The sequence below is a fragment of the Mytilus trossulus genome, chromosome 14 (assembly GCF_036588685.1).
Source record: "Mytilus trossulus isolate FHL-02 chromosome 14, PNRI_Mtr1.1.1.hap1, whole genome shotgun sequence".
Taxonomy (NCBI): Eukaryota; Metazoa; Mollusca; class Bivalvia; order Mytilida; family Mytilidae; genus Mytilus; species Mytilus trossulus.
The window spans coordinates 12,211,418-12,231,314 of NC_086386.1; the positions used below are offsets into that span (position 1 = coordinate 12,211,418).

The 19,897-nt window shown below is 32.1% G+C and overlaps 1 protein-coding gene across 1 annotated transcript; it reads right to left on the reverse strand.

Annotated features, from left to right (window-relative positions):
* Window positions 1-913: 913 nt before the first annotated feature.
* Window positions 914-19,000, reverse strand: LOC134697340 (uncharacterized). Its single transcript, XM_063559551.1, has 3 exons — window positions 18,938-19,000; window positions 3,447-3,645; window positions 914-1,137 (listed from the first exon to the last, which is right to left on the reverse strand). The coding sequence occupies exons 1-3, from the start codon at window positions 18,975-18,977 to the stop codon at window positions 957-959; spliced, it is 420 nt and encodes a 139-aa protein (XP_063415621.1). The 5' UTR covers window positions 18,978-19,000; the 3' UTR covers window positions 914-956.
* Between the last annotated feature and the right edge of the window lie 897 nt (window positions 19,001-19,897).

The following is a 19,897-nucleotide window of genomic DNA, read 5'->3' on the forward strand; positions in this document are numbered from 1 at the left end:
CTGTTTGTCTTTTTCCCTTTTAGCCATGGCGTTGTCACTTCATTTTCGATCTTTTAGTTTGACTGTCCTTTTGGTAACTTTCACCCTTCCTTAACAAAACGTCAATGTATAACTTAACTTAACTTAAATTGGTACCGTTAACTTTATTACTACCACTGGGTCGATGCCTCTGCTGGTGAACTATTAGTCCCCGAGGGTATCACCAGCCCAGTAGCCAGTATTTCGGTACTGGCATGAAAATACGGATTTATTGTGTTATTAAAATTTACTGTTACAAAATATTAGCAATTATTATAAATTAAGGAATGTATCTCCCTCATGCAAAGCTCTGATTCCTTTCACGGATTTGGCTAAACTTTTTGGACCTTTTGGGTTATAGCTCTTCATCTTTTATATAAGCTTTGGATTTCAAATATTTTGGCCACGAGCATCACTGAAGAGACATGTATTGTCGAAATGCGCATCTGGTGCAAGAAAATTGGTACCGTTAACTTTATTACTACCACTGGGTCGATGCCTCTGCTGGTGGACTATTAGTCCCCGAGGGTATCACCAGCCCAGTAGCCAGTATTTCGGTACTGGCATGAAAATACGGATTTATTGTGTTATTAAAATTTACTGTTACAAAATATTAGCAATTATTATAAATTAAGGAATGTATCTCCCTCATGCAAAGCTCTGATTCCTTTCACGGATTTGGCTAAACTTTTTGGACCTTTTGGATTATAGCTCTTCATCTTTTATATAAGCTTTGGATTTCAAATATTTTGGCCACGAGCATCACTGAAGAGACATGTATTGTCGAAATGCGCATCTGGTGCAAGAAAATTGGTACCGTTAACTTTATTAAAGCAGATTGAAGTCATTATGTAAAGAAAAGTTGAAGGATATGATAAATTGAATATCAGACAAATAAAATATAGGATATTTTTAATTCATTGGTAGTCTCAAACATTTTAATAAGCTTTGCAACAGCAGTAGTTTGGTCCACAATGGTTAGCTTTCCACGTACACCCACCATTACCATATCCATAGGTTTTCAGATTTACTTTCTCTGCATCAGGCTGCCAACTAGAGGGATTATCCCGAAGCTTGCTATGATATTTACTGATATGGTATGCATCAAAGCATTTGACTCTGAAATTAAGAGAAATATATTGTCGTATGTTAGAAAATCTTTTTTGTGTGGAGTTCAATCTAAGTAAGCTGCAAAGATATACAGTACCGCTCATATGGTCAATTGTTCAACCACATACATAGTATTCATATGTGGCTTGGAATTGACTAAGTCTAAGGGCTATATTCATACTGTATTATACGAGATAATACTGAGAGTCTATTTCATCCGACTTAAAGGCGTTCCTATCTGATTGAAATAGATCACAAGCAATTATCACAAACAATTTAAACAGATGGCTAATAAAATGCAAATGATCAGACAAAAAAAGAGAATATTCTAAGATACACTTACATTTTGTACGTCCTGTGAGTTGCTTATGTTAAGAATGATTATACACATAGAAATGCATATCGTTAAATGTTTAAACCTCTTACAACTTTATTTTTGATGACTTTGCCATTATCAAATTGTAACGTAAATCATCAAGATTTGTAAGACAAATATGTTATAGTGTATGAAAAAAAGATAACAAATAGCAATTTTTGTTTAATTATAAGAAATAATGCGACACTCGTGATTGCTTTAAACAAGTGTGGAATGGAATAATAACAATTCCCCAGCTCCCAAATGAAAATGACCGTTGCCTTAGTATGATCAAAGTGAGATAAAAGGGTATGTTTTGAACTAGTTTTATCTTGAGTGTTGGCTAGCTGCACAACTGAGTAATCTTATTTTTCTCATTATCAATGTGGATCAATCATTGGCCATTCACAGACGTTGTGAATTCAATTGAACATGTGGAATCAAGTGTCTATTCCTGGAGACAATAGACAAACACACATGCAACAGGATAGGAATATGTGTGACGAGAAGAGACACGTTGAGTATATTTTATTCCTTCATCTGCCCTTGAGTTCTTATTAGAGATCTTGTTATGTTCATTAACAAATTCAAAATTTGAATGTTCAGGATATGTGAACAATCTTCATTATTGCTATTCGACTTTTGAACAACATCATACACGGTCATGGATCACTCGCGCGTTTTACTCCGAACTACTAGTATATGAAGAAGGACCAATTTAGTGGGTGGCATTTGCCATTTGCTTTCAATATTGTTCAGTGTCATTATAACTTCAATGCAAGTAGACGACGTTTTTCGTATACTGAACGGCTTAAGAAACGCAACACTCATTTTGTTGATTTTTTTTTACCAGATCTTTCTTGATTCTCTTACGACTACTTTTCATGCTTATCATGCTTCTTTCTCCTTACAAAAAATCAAAATCTGACTTACCTGTGGTTATTGAAAATACCGAATTTTTGAAGTCGCATGAATTTCTTTAAGCGAAATGTTGGTCCCATAAAAGATTGTTTCAGTTTCTTTTGCTTTGTGAAACAATTGTTTCAATCCTTTGCCTTACTTATTTTTTTTTAAATGTTGCATCTCTATTTACCAAGTCTGAGAAATAAAATAAAAACAACAAAGAACTGAATTAGCCCTTAAGAATACTGCAAACATGAAAGCATAAATGTGCTGCAACCATACCGTATGACTTCAGAAAGTCGTCCTACTGTCCTTCCGACAACGATACAAGTAGACAAGATTTGTTTCTGGCCATCAATGAAAGGATCAACATGTAGTGACAATGAAACATCAACAGAATTTGATTGTGCAACGTCATTTGTCAATCATGTTTATGGCCGCAACGTCAACTGCTAACCAAATTGCTGAGTGCCATTGAGTACAGATTCATGCCATAAATGTTTCCCACGAACTGCATTGTTATTTGACTGAAGGAAAACCCGTAAAGCCCTTAGGTTCCAACCGCATAATTGCCAAAACCAATTAATGGGTTGAACAAACGCAAAATCAGAAGGTGTAAAACAGAACCCGAAAAATGTCAGACAGAATTTATTGACCTTCCTGACAATCATTTTGGCGTTTATAACAGGCAGTCATTGCTTTTGACGTTGACACATTCATTCAAAAATAACACACACATAATCTAGTGTTGCATTTCTATAGTCAGTCAGTATTTTAGTTTATATTATAATTCTTCAGCGAATTTAAACCAGGATGCCGTCTACCATTCCAATCAGGATTATAGAAAAGTAACCATTGTAGTGGTAGTGGTTGAGTGCGGTGTAATAATAGCCATACGTTTGTCCCAAGTTTGTTTCTGTTTCTTGTTTGGTATTCATGTATATAGTCCTTTTTTTTAAATAATTTGTCTTTAACATAGTTTAATGTCTGCAACAAATTATACATTTATTTACCAATTTATCTAATGGCTAAATAAAGATGATATAAAACGTATACTCACCGCTTTCTCTGGTAATTGATTGAAGCCAATAGTTCAGTCTTTGCACCTGCACAGATTTCCTCGCAAGTATTTGCTCGTCCCGCACAATTTCTTCGAAGAGAAAACACATAACCCAATGAGCGACTTGCACAGTACGATTGCGCCATCTCGTCAAAATAGTTGTAAGTTAATCTTCCATCATAACTCTTTGGTAAGAATACTGAAAGATTGGAAGCAATGTACCCGTTAGTCAATCGTGATTATATATTAGTTATGCTGCGACCATTCCAAATGCACATCTGTCATCAAATATATATGTATACAATATTTTTTTACTTCGTGGTAAGTGCTTTTTGAATTTTATTTGATTTATTGTTCTCCTTGAACACTATTAGTCCAGTCAATCTAGCATACATTTGACCCTAACCTAAAATTATTGCACCAGAAGATTTTTAGGGACATAGGAAATTTAAAATGCTGATTTTGAGTTTTCCTCAAGTTAGATTATATGGGACTTTTTTCTGTGTATATAAAGGGCATAATAATTTAGATAAGAACTAAAACAGTTTCTGTTGCAATTAGTTTGAGGTTAAACTTTAGTTTGACTGAACTATATTCTTCTAAGTTTTAGATATGTAGAAACTAGTATAGTCGGTGTATATATGGTATGCTGCCAGAAGCGTCTTTTTCAAATGAAAGAGGTTTTTACAGTATTTGTGTTTTTTTTTAATTTTCCCTTATATTTATTAATTACTTAGTTGGAGCTTTATCGGGAAAACGCATAGTAATTTTACATAGTGTGTTATGTATATTTTTTTACAACAATCTCATTTGTTGGCATCTTTGTCAGATTTACTATCAACTACAATAACTTTGAGATGCATGTCATCAGACGTTAATTGTGTATTGTTTTAATCCTTTGCCAGATTTATTTAAGCGTTTGTTTTGTTTGCCTAAGAATGTTTCCAAACATTACGGAACTTTAGCAACGGTGTTACAAGTAATCAACTTATTGGAAGGACACACATCAACACTATCGAATTCCAAAACGGAAAGTTCCTTAACCATTGCAAAATCGAAAGCTTCACAACATTATATTAATTTAAGGACAAGAAAATTGACAAATAGTTCGCTCTTTACCATTTTTCATATTTCAAAACGTTCGCATGGATATCAATTTAAAATCATACTTCATTTATGAACGATAGAAGTTCGTTAAAATTTTAAATTAACTTGAATTCATTAAATCTATATTAAATAATTATTAATAAAATTTAATGATCTAATAATTAAATTGATTTATTGCATTAAAAATACATTTAGTTGTTTATTGTGTTTTAAATTTACGTCAGTCCATTATTTACGTTTTGCCATTTAAATAATTACAACCATATATTTAAAAATACGAAATACTATGCTTTGAAGCGCCTCGTGGACTTTGTTCTTATAAAAACACGTGCTCCCGCTAAATTTTCATTCCACGAGTATTTTTCAACAGATTGCACAACCCACCCTCCCTCCCTTTAATAAACAAAATTGCTCCTGTTTTTAGTTTATTTTTCAGATCACATGGTGAACAGGTCCAAATGTTTTGAATGTTCCTATTATATTGTCATGTATCATCAAAAGTGTCAGACTTTTCAATATTCATCGGAAGATCCAATGAAACCTGAATATACAAGGAATTTGCAGGAATAATAAATAGAAAAAGTGTCTATCGTCATGGCATTCCGTTCAATATGGAAAGTGCGTTGGATGTCATCATCAACATGATTCAACTGGCAGTGATTTATTCAAATATCGTTCATTAAGCTGTTATGGATCTGCCCAGCAGCTAGAAATTGTTATGCATTTACTGTTGGTTTCCCTTCAGTGACCAATTGTCATCAATTTTTAACTTGTGGGCCAGTTTGTTGATGTTGTTTGTTTGTTGGTTTATATTGTTGAATATTGTTGAATAATTTTTGGTCATGTGTAGAAGCTTAAACACATTATTGCATATTCAATGTGCGCAATGAATATACAACTGCAGAATTGTTTTGTTTCATTCTTTCGCCAAAAAAATATAAACAAAAAACAAACAATTGAAATTTGAAATTTGGCTGATTATTTGTCATGGCATTTATTCAACAATATTCAACAATATAAACCAACAAACAAACAACATCAACAAACTGGCCCACAAGTTAAAAATTGATGACAATTTAATAATTTCAATCTATTCAACATATGTCGTTCGTAACAATAAAGAAAAGATGTGATGCAATTATTTTTTTCATAACTAAAGTTTTCGGGGAGGCCTGGTTGACGCCCCATACATTTTTTCAAAGGTGTTTGTATTTTTCTTACCAATGGTGTGTTTCTGAACGTTAGTGAATAAGAAATTTTTAATATCGTTTTAAAAGTACAGATACAGAAGGTAAAACATCATTTACACGAGCAAAGCTGAAATGGCGCGAAATCAATCAGCAGGAAAAATGAACTACTGTTTTAAATTACAGGTAAAACTAAGGATTATAGCAATGATGTTTAAATATTTTTTTCCAAAAACAACAGAAAAAATTATGAAAAAAAAAGTGTTTTTTGGCTCAGTATATATCGTTCGTAACAATAAAGCAAAGATGTGATGACGGTAATTTTTTTCATAGCTAAAGTTTTAAAAAGAAACATATAAATGTTTTCTAAATTTATCAACCTATAACATATTTTATAAATAGCAATTAAAAATACTGTACTGGATTCGCATGAAATATCATACAATGGACGTTAGCCAGGTCAACATGAACAACAAATATTCATTGAAAAATATAGTTTTCACCATCAAAATATAGACATAAGTAATTTGATGTGCCACGTCAAGCTTATTTCGTTTTTGACAACTATTTTACATTTTGACAACTGGTTAATATAATTGTTAACAAACCTAATTTATTATATTCATTTACGATTATGCAGGATCTGCTAAAGTACTAAAGTATGCATTAAAACCCATCACTTGAAAAAAACTCATCTGTGTTATGTTTAATTTATATATAGAAATATAAATACTTTATAAATCTAATTATGCACCCTTGCAGGTTTTAAATTTCATACAATGAATACAATGCTTTTGTTATGGCAATGGAATTATAATAAAATAAAATACAACACAATAGTACACTGATTTGTTATTACATGCACATGGAAAAGGCCATGTCTCATGTTTTACTAATAACAGAAATAATGTTTGCGTGTCAGATGTAACACACTTTAAGCCTAAAGTTTCATTGATATTCATAACATTTGGTTCCAGTTTGTACACGCCAGTGGTTTGAATTCCGTGACATATTGATAAGAACATAACCGAAGTTTACATTTTATTTAAAAAGTTAGAAAATATTTACAATATATACTTGAGAGTTTGGAATCTAGTACGCAACGGGGAGGTCATTATTATAAGGTGTTAATTGTCGTTCCAAACGTCCGTCGCATGTTCGTTTCTGCACTCTAATTTTAGAATTCCTTATGTAGCAATAAACAGTTAGGAAAAAATATTAGAATTTGCCCTTATAAATTTTACAATCCCCTTTTCATTGCTTTCTTGCAATACCAAGCTCACTGTTTGTGTCATATATGGGCATGTGTATGTAATCAGAATCTTCCATAGATGTTATATCCAGTATATAAAATGGCAAAATATAATTTCTTTTTGGTGTATTCATTGCAACAACCTGCATTTATATGTTATAAAATATTGCAAAAAGCGGAAATAGATGTCAAATATTTCCCCAAAATTTGACTAAAAGTCGAATTTCAACCGCTTGAAATAAACTTACAATTACTTTGCTAATAAAATGTAATCCATTACACTACAATGACACCCTATTTCATATGTAATCGATAACATTAGATTACTTTTCTTTAAAGTAAACATGATTACTTTAGATCACTTATGATTACATTGTATATTGCAAAATCATTTTTTTTAAACCTTTTATCCTCTCAAAAAAGCGAATTTTGATGATTTGTTTTAAAGCCATCTTATTTAAAAAATTTATAGACAAGTTCAATGTAACATGTATAATTTCATAAACACAGCTATAGGCTAGTGTCCTTTATCTGGGCCTGCTTTGTCTATGTAAAAGATAGAACTTTTTTTTCTACAAATTTTAACCAACTGCCTAATTAAAAAAAAACCTGAACAAATTAGAAAAAAAACGATAAGTATAGTTTTATTGTCTGTTGGAACATAACTGATACATCCATTAATGATTTTATAGGTGTTTTAAAATCACTACTTCCATTTCTTTTAACAAACGATAGGTGAGCTTGGGTATTAAAATATTATTGTCTTAATAACAATATCAATAAAGTTTAAAGCGGTTGATTTTCATTATTTGTTTTAGAATTTTCAATAATTGATTTAATTAATAATTGAAAGAATTATTGTCAGGTGTAAACACAAAGCAGCTTTGTAACTTATGGAAAATATATACAATTGTCTTTAAATTAAGAAACAGTTTATTGTAATAAAAGATATTTTGTATTGATGAAACTTCTGATGTCACCTATTGTTTACTTCATACGCATATTAATTGTAATATTATGCCATATGTAAATACTGTACATGTACTTGTTTATACTGATGGTTCAAACTTAATAAAGAACAAAAATTAAAAACCACATATCATACACGAAATTTATTGAAAACAAAATTTATTCAATTTGTTGATAAATAAAATCTGGTTTTAATTTCCATTTTGAATTAAGTGGATTCATATAGAGAGGATCGAACGCACCTTTGATAAGCAAGGACGTTAATTTCATCAGGAAAACAAATCTCCAATATATGTAGGATTTCCAGGATTTCCAGGATCCGTATTCATGTTTTGGCAGCAAAGCTTACTAGTTTAAAGTAAGTGGTGTTTCTATGTTGAAAACTTTGATGTCCCTGTTTCACAAAGACATTTTAAGCCGAGTTATTATAACTGTAACATCGACCTAGATATTAACCTTGAGATTTATTATCAATATGGATAAATTACCTGTTTATTTGATGAAGTCTATAGAAAATGCATGTAGTATATTTGACAATTTAACATTCACAATACACGGGGATGAAAGTAAAGCACGAATATCAATAATGTTCGGACAAAGTGATAATAAACAAAGTAAACGAAAATCAAAATCTACGGAACACCGAAATAACAAAAGAATGGCTGAATATATTCAAAAAATTACAAAAGTAGATGCAAGTCAAGATAGAAATAAAAGTATTTTACAAGAAACTGTCAATATCGATGATGATCAATTAATTGAAAATGAAACTGCAAATATAAGGAGCGCAAAAACTAACACTATAGTAGAGAATGGTGACCTTACATTACAGGAAAAGAATGCAGTTTTTTCAAACATACATTCCAAAAAAGTTGAATTGGAAGATTTAAACAAAGTAACAAAACAACAGGAAATTAGTGAGCATCAATTATTCGAAACTATGATAACAGATGATAACGATACAACAATACCAACTCGAAATGAATATCCAGAGCAGTCATATGAATCTGATAAAAATGATGATGGAGATGATGATGATGATGATGATGATGATGACGACGAAAATGATGATGATAATGATGATGATGATGACGACGACGATGAAGACGATGATGATGATGAAGATGACGACGATGGTCATAATGATGATATAATTGCAGTTGAAATCGACGATATCATTTCAAAAGCGGTGATAAAGAAAAGTAGACTGTTTTCTGATAAATTCATCGCGAAATTGAAAGGAACCGGAACTATTATAAAATATGATCGAGGATCTGATAAAGTAGAACAAGTGAATCCAAATGATGTAGATTATCAAATATATAAGAAAAATGTAGAACATGACTTTATGGACGTGAGAACTTATGGATTCCGTCCAAATGATACTAACGATAAACTTTTGTTGATGGCTAAATTTGCTTTTGACAAAAAACTGTTCGTTTGTATGAAATGATTGATGTTTATATTAGATAAATTTTAAATTTTGAGAATATTGATTTCCATGCTTTCGAATAACTTTCTTTTCTGTAATATTTCAACTAACAAGTCTTTTAGTAAACAGCTTAGAATGTAAAAAAATTTGATATGTGACGGAATTGGAAAACCATCTGCATATATATATACAATATTTATGTTCATGCTATAATAACCATTGTGACTGAGAGTAATGTTGTGAAATATGAATTCGATTGATTGTGGTTGTTTTTTAGATAGTTTTTTTTTTTTATTAAATCTTCTTTAAAATTTAAAGATCAGAAAAAAAAGATAAAAATTCTTAATGAAAATGATGTAATGTGTGATGTAGTGTTGTTTGGACTGTCTTCATAATATTTAAAATATGATGTGTATAACGATTGTATCATGAGTATGTATAGATATGAATGATGAATAAAAAATATAATCTTAAAAAAAAAAAAAAAAAAAAAAAAAGTGGATTCATATATATATGTCGTCCATCAAAGTCAAATTAGAACCATGTGTTTTCTGAATTGGAATTTCAATGTAGTTATGTAAAATTATTGGGTAAACTTATATGAAATTGGAGTCAATATTAAAAGTTTCCAATCAAGGGGACAATGAATGCTTTCATGGCATATTCTTATAACATAAGAGCACAAACTCACAACGAAATATTGGCAAGGAATTTTCCTTAGTAAACGTTCAACATAATAAAACACTTGGTTATACATATTTGTTATATACTAGATGCGACAATTTATCACATGAAACATCAATGTAAATAAAAGTTTCATGAATTTTCCCTTAAACTTAACATTTTATTATTTTCATCTTGTCTATCAAAAACTATTTTTATATAAATACAAGATATGTAATCAGCAAGTAATCATATGATTGTAATCTTAAAGTAATCAAAAAGTAATCATGATAATACCTGTTTTTTGCAATAAAATCAATAACATTACGATTACTCGTAATCAGAAATGCGTGATTACTGATTACATTTGATTACACTGCAAAATGCAAATTGTCTTTTTGTTGTTGGGATGAACAAGTAGCCAGCCATATAAACTCTGTGTTTTTTGTTAGATAAAAATGAGAATGGAGACAACAACCCGACCAAACAGCAAATAACAACCGAAAGCCACCAATGAGTCTTCAATGCAGTGAGGAAATTTCGCGCTCGGAGGTAAATAGTTATCAAAGGTACCAGGATTATAATTTAGTACGCCAGAGGCGCGTTTCGTCTACATTAGACTCATCAGTGACGCTGATATCACCAAATTTGTAAAGCCAAACATGTACAAGGTTGAAGAGCATTTTGGATCCAAAATTCCAACAAGTTGTGCCAAATACGGCCAAGGTAATCTATGCTTGGGATAAGAAATTCCTTATTTTTTCGAAAAAAGTTTTGTGAACAGGAAATTTATAAAACTGACCACATTATTGATATCCATGTCAACACCGAAGTGTTGACTACTGGGCTGGTGATACCCTCGGGGACGAAACGTCCACCAGCAGTGGCATCGACCCAGTGGTATAAATAGTTATCAAAGGTACCAGGATTATAATTTAGTACGCCAAACGCGCGTTACGTCTACATAAGACTCATCAGTGACGCTCATATAAAACAAATTATAAAGCCAAACATGCACAAGATTGAAGAGCATTGAGGATCCAAAATTTTAAAAATGGTGTGCAAAATACGGCCATGGTAATCTATGCTTGGGATAAGAAATTCCTTATTTTTCGAAAAAAGTTTTGTGAACAGGAAATTTATAAAACTGACCACATTACTGATATTCATGTCAACACCGAAGTGTTGACTACTGGGCTGGTGATACCCTCGGGGACGAAACGTCCACCAGCAGTGGCATCGACCCAGTGGTGTAAATAGTTATCAAAGGTACCAGGATTATAATTTAGTACGCCAAACGCGCGTTACGTCTACATAAGACTCATCAGTGACGCTCATATAAAACAAATTATAAAGCCAAACATGCACAAGATTGAAGTGCATTGAGGATCCAAAATTCAAAAAAGTTGTGCATAATACGGCCAAGATAATCTATGCTTGGGATAAGAAATTCCTTATTTTTTCGAAAAAAGTTTTGTGAACAGGAAATTTATAAAAATGACCACATTATTGATATCCATGTCAACACCGAAGAGTAAAAACAATTTTACAAGTTCAGTGATAATAGACGTCATACTAAACTCCGAAATATATATAAAAGAAACTAAAATTAAAATATCTATGTGTATCCATCTGATGAGTTCAACCTCTTGTTATGATATTGTAATGATTATGTTTATTTATGTTGGCCTAATTTGTGTTGAATGGCCTGATAGTTGTTTACCAAATAGTTATATAACTGTGCAGTTTAGGAATCACTGGAACAATCACAGAATGATTGGAACTTTCTAGAATGATCCTTATAAAAGATGCGTAATTTAAACTTCTACGTTATTCCAGAAACTTCCGTTGTAACTTTCCAGGATTTTCCACAATGTTCCATTATAGAGTGTTCTAGAACTTTCCATGACAACACTATATATACAGACACTAAAGTTAAACTCTCATAATTAAACTTGGACATAGACATTGATAGACATTAGTATTCACAGCATTTGGATTGACACTTTTATTCTACAAACAACATCATACTGGATTGTGACATTAGTAGTGAACGTAATATTCAAATTGGATTCCGAAAGATTTCCGGATACAGATAAAGATAACAGATTGGACTCATATTTTGACAGTTAAGTTAACAGTAATATTTGTGTAATACCTTTTGTAAACTTTTGTATATTAAATATTGTTAAATTTTACTATTGATTTGTGTCTTTTGTTGGCTACAATTTAAAGGCGATTTCTGGCCGTAACAGAAATTGGGGGCTCGTCCGGGATCTGAACCCGGGACCTCTCGAAATTGGGGGCTCGTCCGGGATATCTTAAAATTATTTTATTCACAATTTGTTTAGTATTTTTATTATTACTAGCCAACAAAATTCTACAAAATGGCATTTGATGCTGGTAAATTTTTGAAAACGCCAGACCTGGAGAGTTTTGATAATTTAAAGAAAGAGGAATTAGTGTTGCTTGCTAAACATCTGAAATTAGTTTTTAAAATATCTATGAGAAAACAAATTATAAAAAATTTGGTTATAGACAAATTAGTTGACGAAGAAATTTTAGGTGAAGAGGCTCTTGATCTTAAGGTTGAAAATGTTGACGTTATCAAATTAAAACAGCTTGCTTTAGAACATGAACTTAAATTAAAAGAACTGGAAATGAAGGAAAGGTTGGAGATGGAGAAAATAAAAGAAAAAGAAGATGAGTTCAAATTAAAACAAGATGAACTAAAAATTAAACAGGCAGAGCTGGAAATGAAGGAAAGGTTGGAAATGGATAAAAAAGAAAAAGAAGATGAATTTAAATTAAAAGAACTTGAAATGAGAGAAAGGCTAGAGATGGAAAAACTGAAAATTGAAATGGTCAAAGAAGAAAGCAACACTAAAGTTCAGTCGAAATCAGATTATTTTGATGCAGCAAAAAAATATACGTTTGGTTCCAAAATTTTGTGAAAAAACAGTCGATAAATATTTTCCACAGTTTGAGAAAATTGCTATTAATTTGAAATGGCCAATGCCGTATTGGACTACGATGCTGCAAAGTGTTTTTGAGGGTAAGGCCGCTGAAATATACTCTGCACTTCCATCAGAAAAAAGTTCTGATTATGACACAGTGAAACAGGAAGTTTTGAAAGCCTATGAGCTAGTACCAGAAGCATATAGACAAAAATTTAGATCTTATAAAAAGTTTGATTCACAAACCTATGTTGAATTTGCTCGGGAAAAAGAAGATCTATTTGATAAATGGCTTACGTCAAAGAAAATTACGTCAAAGAAAACAGATAACAATTTTGATAACCTAAGACAATTGATGTTATTAGAAGAGTTCAAACAATGTGTTCATTTAGAATTAAAAACACATTTAGACGACAAAACTGTTGAGTCAATACATGATGCAGCTGTTATATCAGATAATTATACTCTTTCACATAAAAGAATTTCAAGGGTCAAAATTATAATACTTCCAGTGGAAATTACAAAAATCAAAGCACTGAGCATACTGATAGTAAGCCTGTTCCACAGAATAAGAGTCAGTCCAGTTATAATATGTCTAGTTCAAAATTTGATACTTTTGAGAAGAAGTCACTGACTTGTGCTTATTGTAAGAAGATTGGTCACCTGATGGCTGATTGTTTTAGACTCCAGAAGAAGAATGAACGAGATATTAAGCCAAAGACCAGTGCTTGTACGACACCTTATATTACCAGTACATTGGAATGTCCTGCGCGTCAGGCTTTTAAGTCCAGTTTTTGTGATTACATGGAGGAATATAAACCCTTTATGTCTGATGGGTTTGTTTCTATTGTTGATGATACCACTCTTCAGCCTATTAAGATTTTACGGGACACTGGAGCTTCTCAGTCTTTATTGTTAGAAGGTGTGTTGCCTTTGTCCGAGAAGACTTCTGTTGGTGCCTCCGTTTTGTTACAAGGTGTAGAGTTGGGTTGTATAGATGTTCCTCTCCATCGTATTTATCTGAAGTCAGATTTGATAACTGGACCAGTTGTTGTAGGTGTTCGTCCTAATCTCCCTGTTGAGGGTGTTACATTATTGCTAGGAAATGATCTAGCTAGGAACAAAGTGGTTGCTGAACCAATTGTTACCAGTGAACCGGTGGTGGATGTTAAATCACCTGAAGAGGATGCTGAATTGTATCCAGCTTGTGTTGTTACTAGGGCGATGGCTAGAAAACAACAAGATGATAATTTGAAAGAAGACAAATTTGATTACATGGACCTTTCTGACACTTTTATAGCTGACATTGAAGGTCCTGGTAGCTCAGAAAAGGCCATTACAAAACCACCTAGTGTTAACAAGAATGTTATTATGCCATGGCCAGACGTTAACAGCCATTCATTAGACCGAAAGAATTTATCTGAAGAACAACATAAAGACCCTGAGGTTCTTCAGCTCAGCCAAGGGGCTCAACCACAGGAGGAAGCAGACAAAGTGGCCGAATGCTTTTACCATCAGGACGGCATTTTAATGAGGAAGTGGAGGCCTCCTGATGCTACACCAGAGGAGGAATGGAGAGTGGTGTACCAAGTGGTGGTGCCTAAAGTTTATAGGCAAGAAATTATTGGTCTTGCCCATGACACCCCCTTGGCTGGACACTTAGGTATCAGGAAGACTTGCCTTAAGATTTTGCAGCATTTCTACTGGCCTAAACTTAGAAATGATGTTGCAGAATACTGCAAATCATGTCATATATGCCAGGTTGTTGGTAAGCCTAACCAGAAAATACCACCAGCACCACTTCTGCCTATTCCAGCCTTCGACGAACCTTTCAGCAGAGTTCTAATTGACTGCGTTGGACCTTTACCAAAGACCAAGACTGGAAATGCATATTTATTGACAATCATGTGTACATCTACCCGCTTTCCTGAAGCTATTCCGCTCAGAAATATCAAGACACCTACTATCGTCAAAGCTTTGATCAAATTTTTCACATTAGTAGGACTTCCTAAGTCTATACAGTCCGACCAGGGATCAAATTTCATGTCAGGTTTATTTCAGCAAGTCGTATACCAGTTAGGGATTGCTCAATACAGATCAAGTGCTTATCATCCAGAATCTCAAGGTGCCTTAGAACGTTTTCATCAAACATTGAAGAACATGATTAGAACTTTTTGTCTTCAATTTGACAGAGACTGGGATGATGGAGTTCACTTTCTACTTTTTGCGGTTCGAGAGGCTGTTCAAGAATCCCTTGGATTTAGTCCCTTTGAGTTGGTATTTGGTCATACTGTAAGGGGACCGTTAAAATTGATTAAGGAAAAGTGGCTTACTGAACATACTGACTTGAATCTTTTAGACTATGTATCTAGATTTAAAGAAAAATTGTTTACTGCTTGTCAAATTGCTCAGAAAAACTTAAAAAATGTACAGAACAAGATGAAAATATGGTATGATAAAGATGCCAGGGACAGAGTTTTTGAGCCTGGTGATAAGGTACTTGTATTTTTGCCAGTCCCTGGACATCCTTTACAGGCTAAATATTGTGGTCCTTATACAATAGAGAGTAAAATTAATGATTTGAATTATATTGTAAAAACTCCAGGTCGGCGCAAACAAAATAGAGTGTGTCATATTAATATGTTAAAACCATATTTTGAGCGTACTAATGTACTATGTGATAGTAAACCAGTTGCCACTTTAGGCATGGTTAAATTTGAGAACAATCATGACAAACCAGATGTAATTGAACCAACTTTTAGTTGTAAAACTATGGAAGAGACAGTTAGATTGAAAAATTCAGAAATTTTGTCAAATTTAGATTCAAAACTTGCACATCTGTCTTTTGATCGTAGAGAAGAAATAAAAACTTTGGTATTTTCTTTCAAAAATCTTTTTCCAGATGTGCCTAACAAAACAACTGCTGTTTGTCATGATGTTGATGTAGGAGATGCTTCTCCAATTAAGCAACATCCTTACCGGCTCAATCCACTCAAACTTGAAGTTATGAGAAAAGAAATTAAATATATGCTTGACAATGATATTATTGAGCCGAGTAACAGTGAATGGAGCTCTCCTTGTCTCCTTGTGCCAAAACCAGATAAAACCTTTCGTTTCGTGACTGATTTCAGAAAAGTAAATTCAGTCTCAAAATCTGATTCCTATCCGATTCCAAGGATAGACGATTGTATTGACAATATTGGTCAAGCAAAATTTGTGAGCAAATTTGATTTATTGAAAGGTTATTGGCAAGTTCCATTGACACAGAGAGCTCGTGAAATATCAGCTTTTGTTACACCAGATGGCTTATTTCAATATACTGTAATGCCGTTTGGCATGAAAAGTGCTCCAGCTACATTTCAAAGAATGATCAATAATGTTATAAAAGATTTAGACTGTTGTTATGCTTATATTGATGATCTAATTGTATGTAGTGATAGCTGGGAACAGCATTTAACACATTTGTATGATACTTTTGATAGATTGTCAAAATCAAATTTGACTGTTAATCTTGGTAAAAGTGAATTTTGTCAGGCCACTGTTGATTATTTAGGGCATACAGTTGGCCAAGGTCAAGTAAAACCTATAATGGCTAAAGTGGCAGCTATTTCCAAATTTCCTCCTCCTACAAATAGAAAACAACTTATGAGATATTTAGGCATGATTGGATTTTACAGGAAATTTTGTTCAAATTTTGCTACTGTTGTTCAACCATTGACTCATCTTTTACGAAAAGACTCTAAATTTATCTGGAGTGAAAATTGTCAAAACGCTTTTGAAAATAGCAAATCACTTTTAATTAATAGTCCAGTTCTGATTACTCCAGACTTTGAAAAACAATTTAAACTTGCCGTTGATGCAAGCGATGTAGGAATAGGAGCTGTTTTATATCAAGAGACAGATGGTAATGTTGAAAAACCTATATCATCTTTTTCTAAGAAATTAGATAAACATCAGAAAAATTATTCAACTATTGAAAAAGAGTGTTTTGCAATGTTGTCAGCACTACAACATTTTGATGTATATTTGAATCCCACTGTATATCCTATTCTTGTTTATACTGATCATAATCCTCTCACCTTCATGCATAAAATGAGAAACAAAAATCAGAGGTTGACTATGTGGAGTTTATTGTTACAGGAATATGATGTAATTGTAAAACATATTAAGGGTAAAGATAATGTTATAGCTGATGCTTTATCTAGAGCTTATTAAATCACTTTGTATATATTATGTTTTTTTTGTTCATATTATCCATGATAAGTTTTTGTTACACTAAAACTTCTTTTAAGGGGGGAGGTGTTATGATATTGTAATGATTATGTTTATTTATGTTGGCCTAATTTGTGTTGAATGGCCTGATAGTTGTTTACCAAATAGTTATATAACTGTGCAGTTTAGGAATCACTGGAACAATCACAGAATGATTGGAACTTTCTAGAATGATCCTTATAAAAGATGCGTAATTTAAACTTCTACGTTATTCCAGAAACTTCCGTTGTAACTTTCCAGGATTTTCCACAATGTTCCATTATAGAGTGTTCTAGAACTTTCCATGACAACACTATATATACAGACACTAAAGTTAAACTCTCATAATTAAACTTGGACATAGACATTGATAGACATTAGTATTCACAGCATTTGGATTGACACTTTTATTCTACAAACAACATCATACTGGATTGTGACATTAGTAGTGAACGTAATATTCAAATTGGATTCCGAAAGATTTCCGGATACAGATAAAGATAACAGATTGGACTCATATTTTGACAGTTAAGTTAACAGTAATATTTGTGTAATACCTTTTGTAAACTTTTGTATATTAAATATTGTTAAATTTTACTATTGATTTGTGTCTTTTGTTGGCTACAATTTAAAGGCGATTTCTGGCCGTAACACTCTTCATCTGATTTTTATAGTTTGTTGCTATGTTGAACTGTTACACCACTGTCCCAGGTTAGAGAGAGGTTGGAATTCCACTATCATGTTTAACCTCGCCACATTATGCATATATATGCCCAAACAAAGTCAAGAGCCTGTTATTCGGTGGTTGTCGTTTGTTGATGTGTTACATACCTATTTTTGTTCATTCTGTGTACTCAAGTTATACTTTTTGAAACTCATTTAATAGATGCTGTAAAATGCCAATGTGACAACACTTCACTAGAGATTATATGAAGTCGAAGTTAGCAACTGTAATCACTGAATGGCTTGTTCAAAGTGCAAAAACCCTTACACCAAGCGAAGCATGCAAGATAGTTTCAAGTTTCACGTTGCAAATCAAGACGCAAGAATTATTATTGCAGGAATAGCCTTTGTTATATTTCGCCTTCAATCATTTTAAAATAAATGAAATACAAGAATACTTCTCTATCTCATGTAAAATGCAAATGATAGTAACGAAGTTAAAAGTTTGTTAAGTTTTCACAACAATATACAGAATAGGTAAGTGATGACAGGGAGTATTAGTTTGAGCGTTATTCTTCTTTCCAATAAATAACTAATACTGCTATACTTTAGGACCAAAAAGGGGTTCCACTGGGCTTACTGTTTTTTTCAAATATGTTTTATTTAGATCTGATGAAAAATAAGTCATTTTTATTCGAAATTTATATTGATTTTTTATTTGCTGCCAAAATTTTTTTATGCCAGAAGATTTGACATCCGATATCATGCAGACTGTAAGACCAGGTGATAAATACAAATGTATATTCGAGTAATACTTATATTTCTTAATTTTTTGAAAGTTAAAAAAATATTATTTGTTGATTTTTCATCATGTTTCCGTAGGATCGATAACTTTTTTGTTAAATATGCATACGAAATTTCACTTTTTAAATTTATAAAAGAGAGGCAATCGATACCATAGGGAAATTCCAGCATATAATTTAAACATTCAGATATAGCATTCAACTTACCACAAACGAATACAGTCAATAAAGTTATTTGAATATTCATGTTTGTATTCAAACCAATTAATATTCAATCTCATAATCGAAACAGCTAGTTAAACGCATGGGTCATCCTTTTATATGTTCAGTGTTAATCATTTGATTGGATAGCTATAAATACGTGTATTCTGTAAATATGACAAAAAAGACTACATAATGAAAATCTCAAATAAAAAAGATATCTAATATCAGCGTCATATATAAGAGTTACCATAAAAGCATGATAATGTTAAAAATAAGCGGTATTACATTACATTCACGGAATAAACAAGTAATAGAACTAGTACCATAACATGGAGTAAATGAGTGAGTTATCTAATACAACATGTACAAATATCAAAGATATTGAACATGAATGTCATTTTATAAAACGAGTAGTTGAATAACAAAATCAAGAAGATTTCAAATTAAATTAACAATGAATTAAAGCTCAAATATTTAATTTTAGATTTTCTCTTTCCTAACTTTGTATTTTTACTCCTTTACAAAACGAAACGAAACGAAACGAAACGAAAGGAACAAATATATGCCATCATTGATGAAATTGTAAGATGTTATCAATCTAATATCTCTGCTCGTGTCAATGGAATATTATAAAACCATGTCGACGCTACTAGTAATTCTTCGATGAGTGTTTTTTTGCTATTCCAATTCTCCAATCGTGTCATATTCATCTGAACTCTTCATATGTTAAGTCTATTCATTATAGTCCAGTCAAACTAAGATTTAACCTTAAACTAATAGCCACAGAAAATATTTTAGTTCTAATCTAAAGCATTATGCCCTTTATATACTCAGAAAAAAGTCCCATAAAATCTAACTTGAGGAAAACTCAAAATCAGTATTTTTAATTTCCTATGGAAATTTACATTGGAAGGGGAGATAACTCTTGCAAAAATGAGTCTTTTTTTGTCAGTTTTGGGTTGT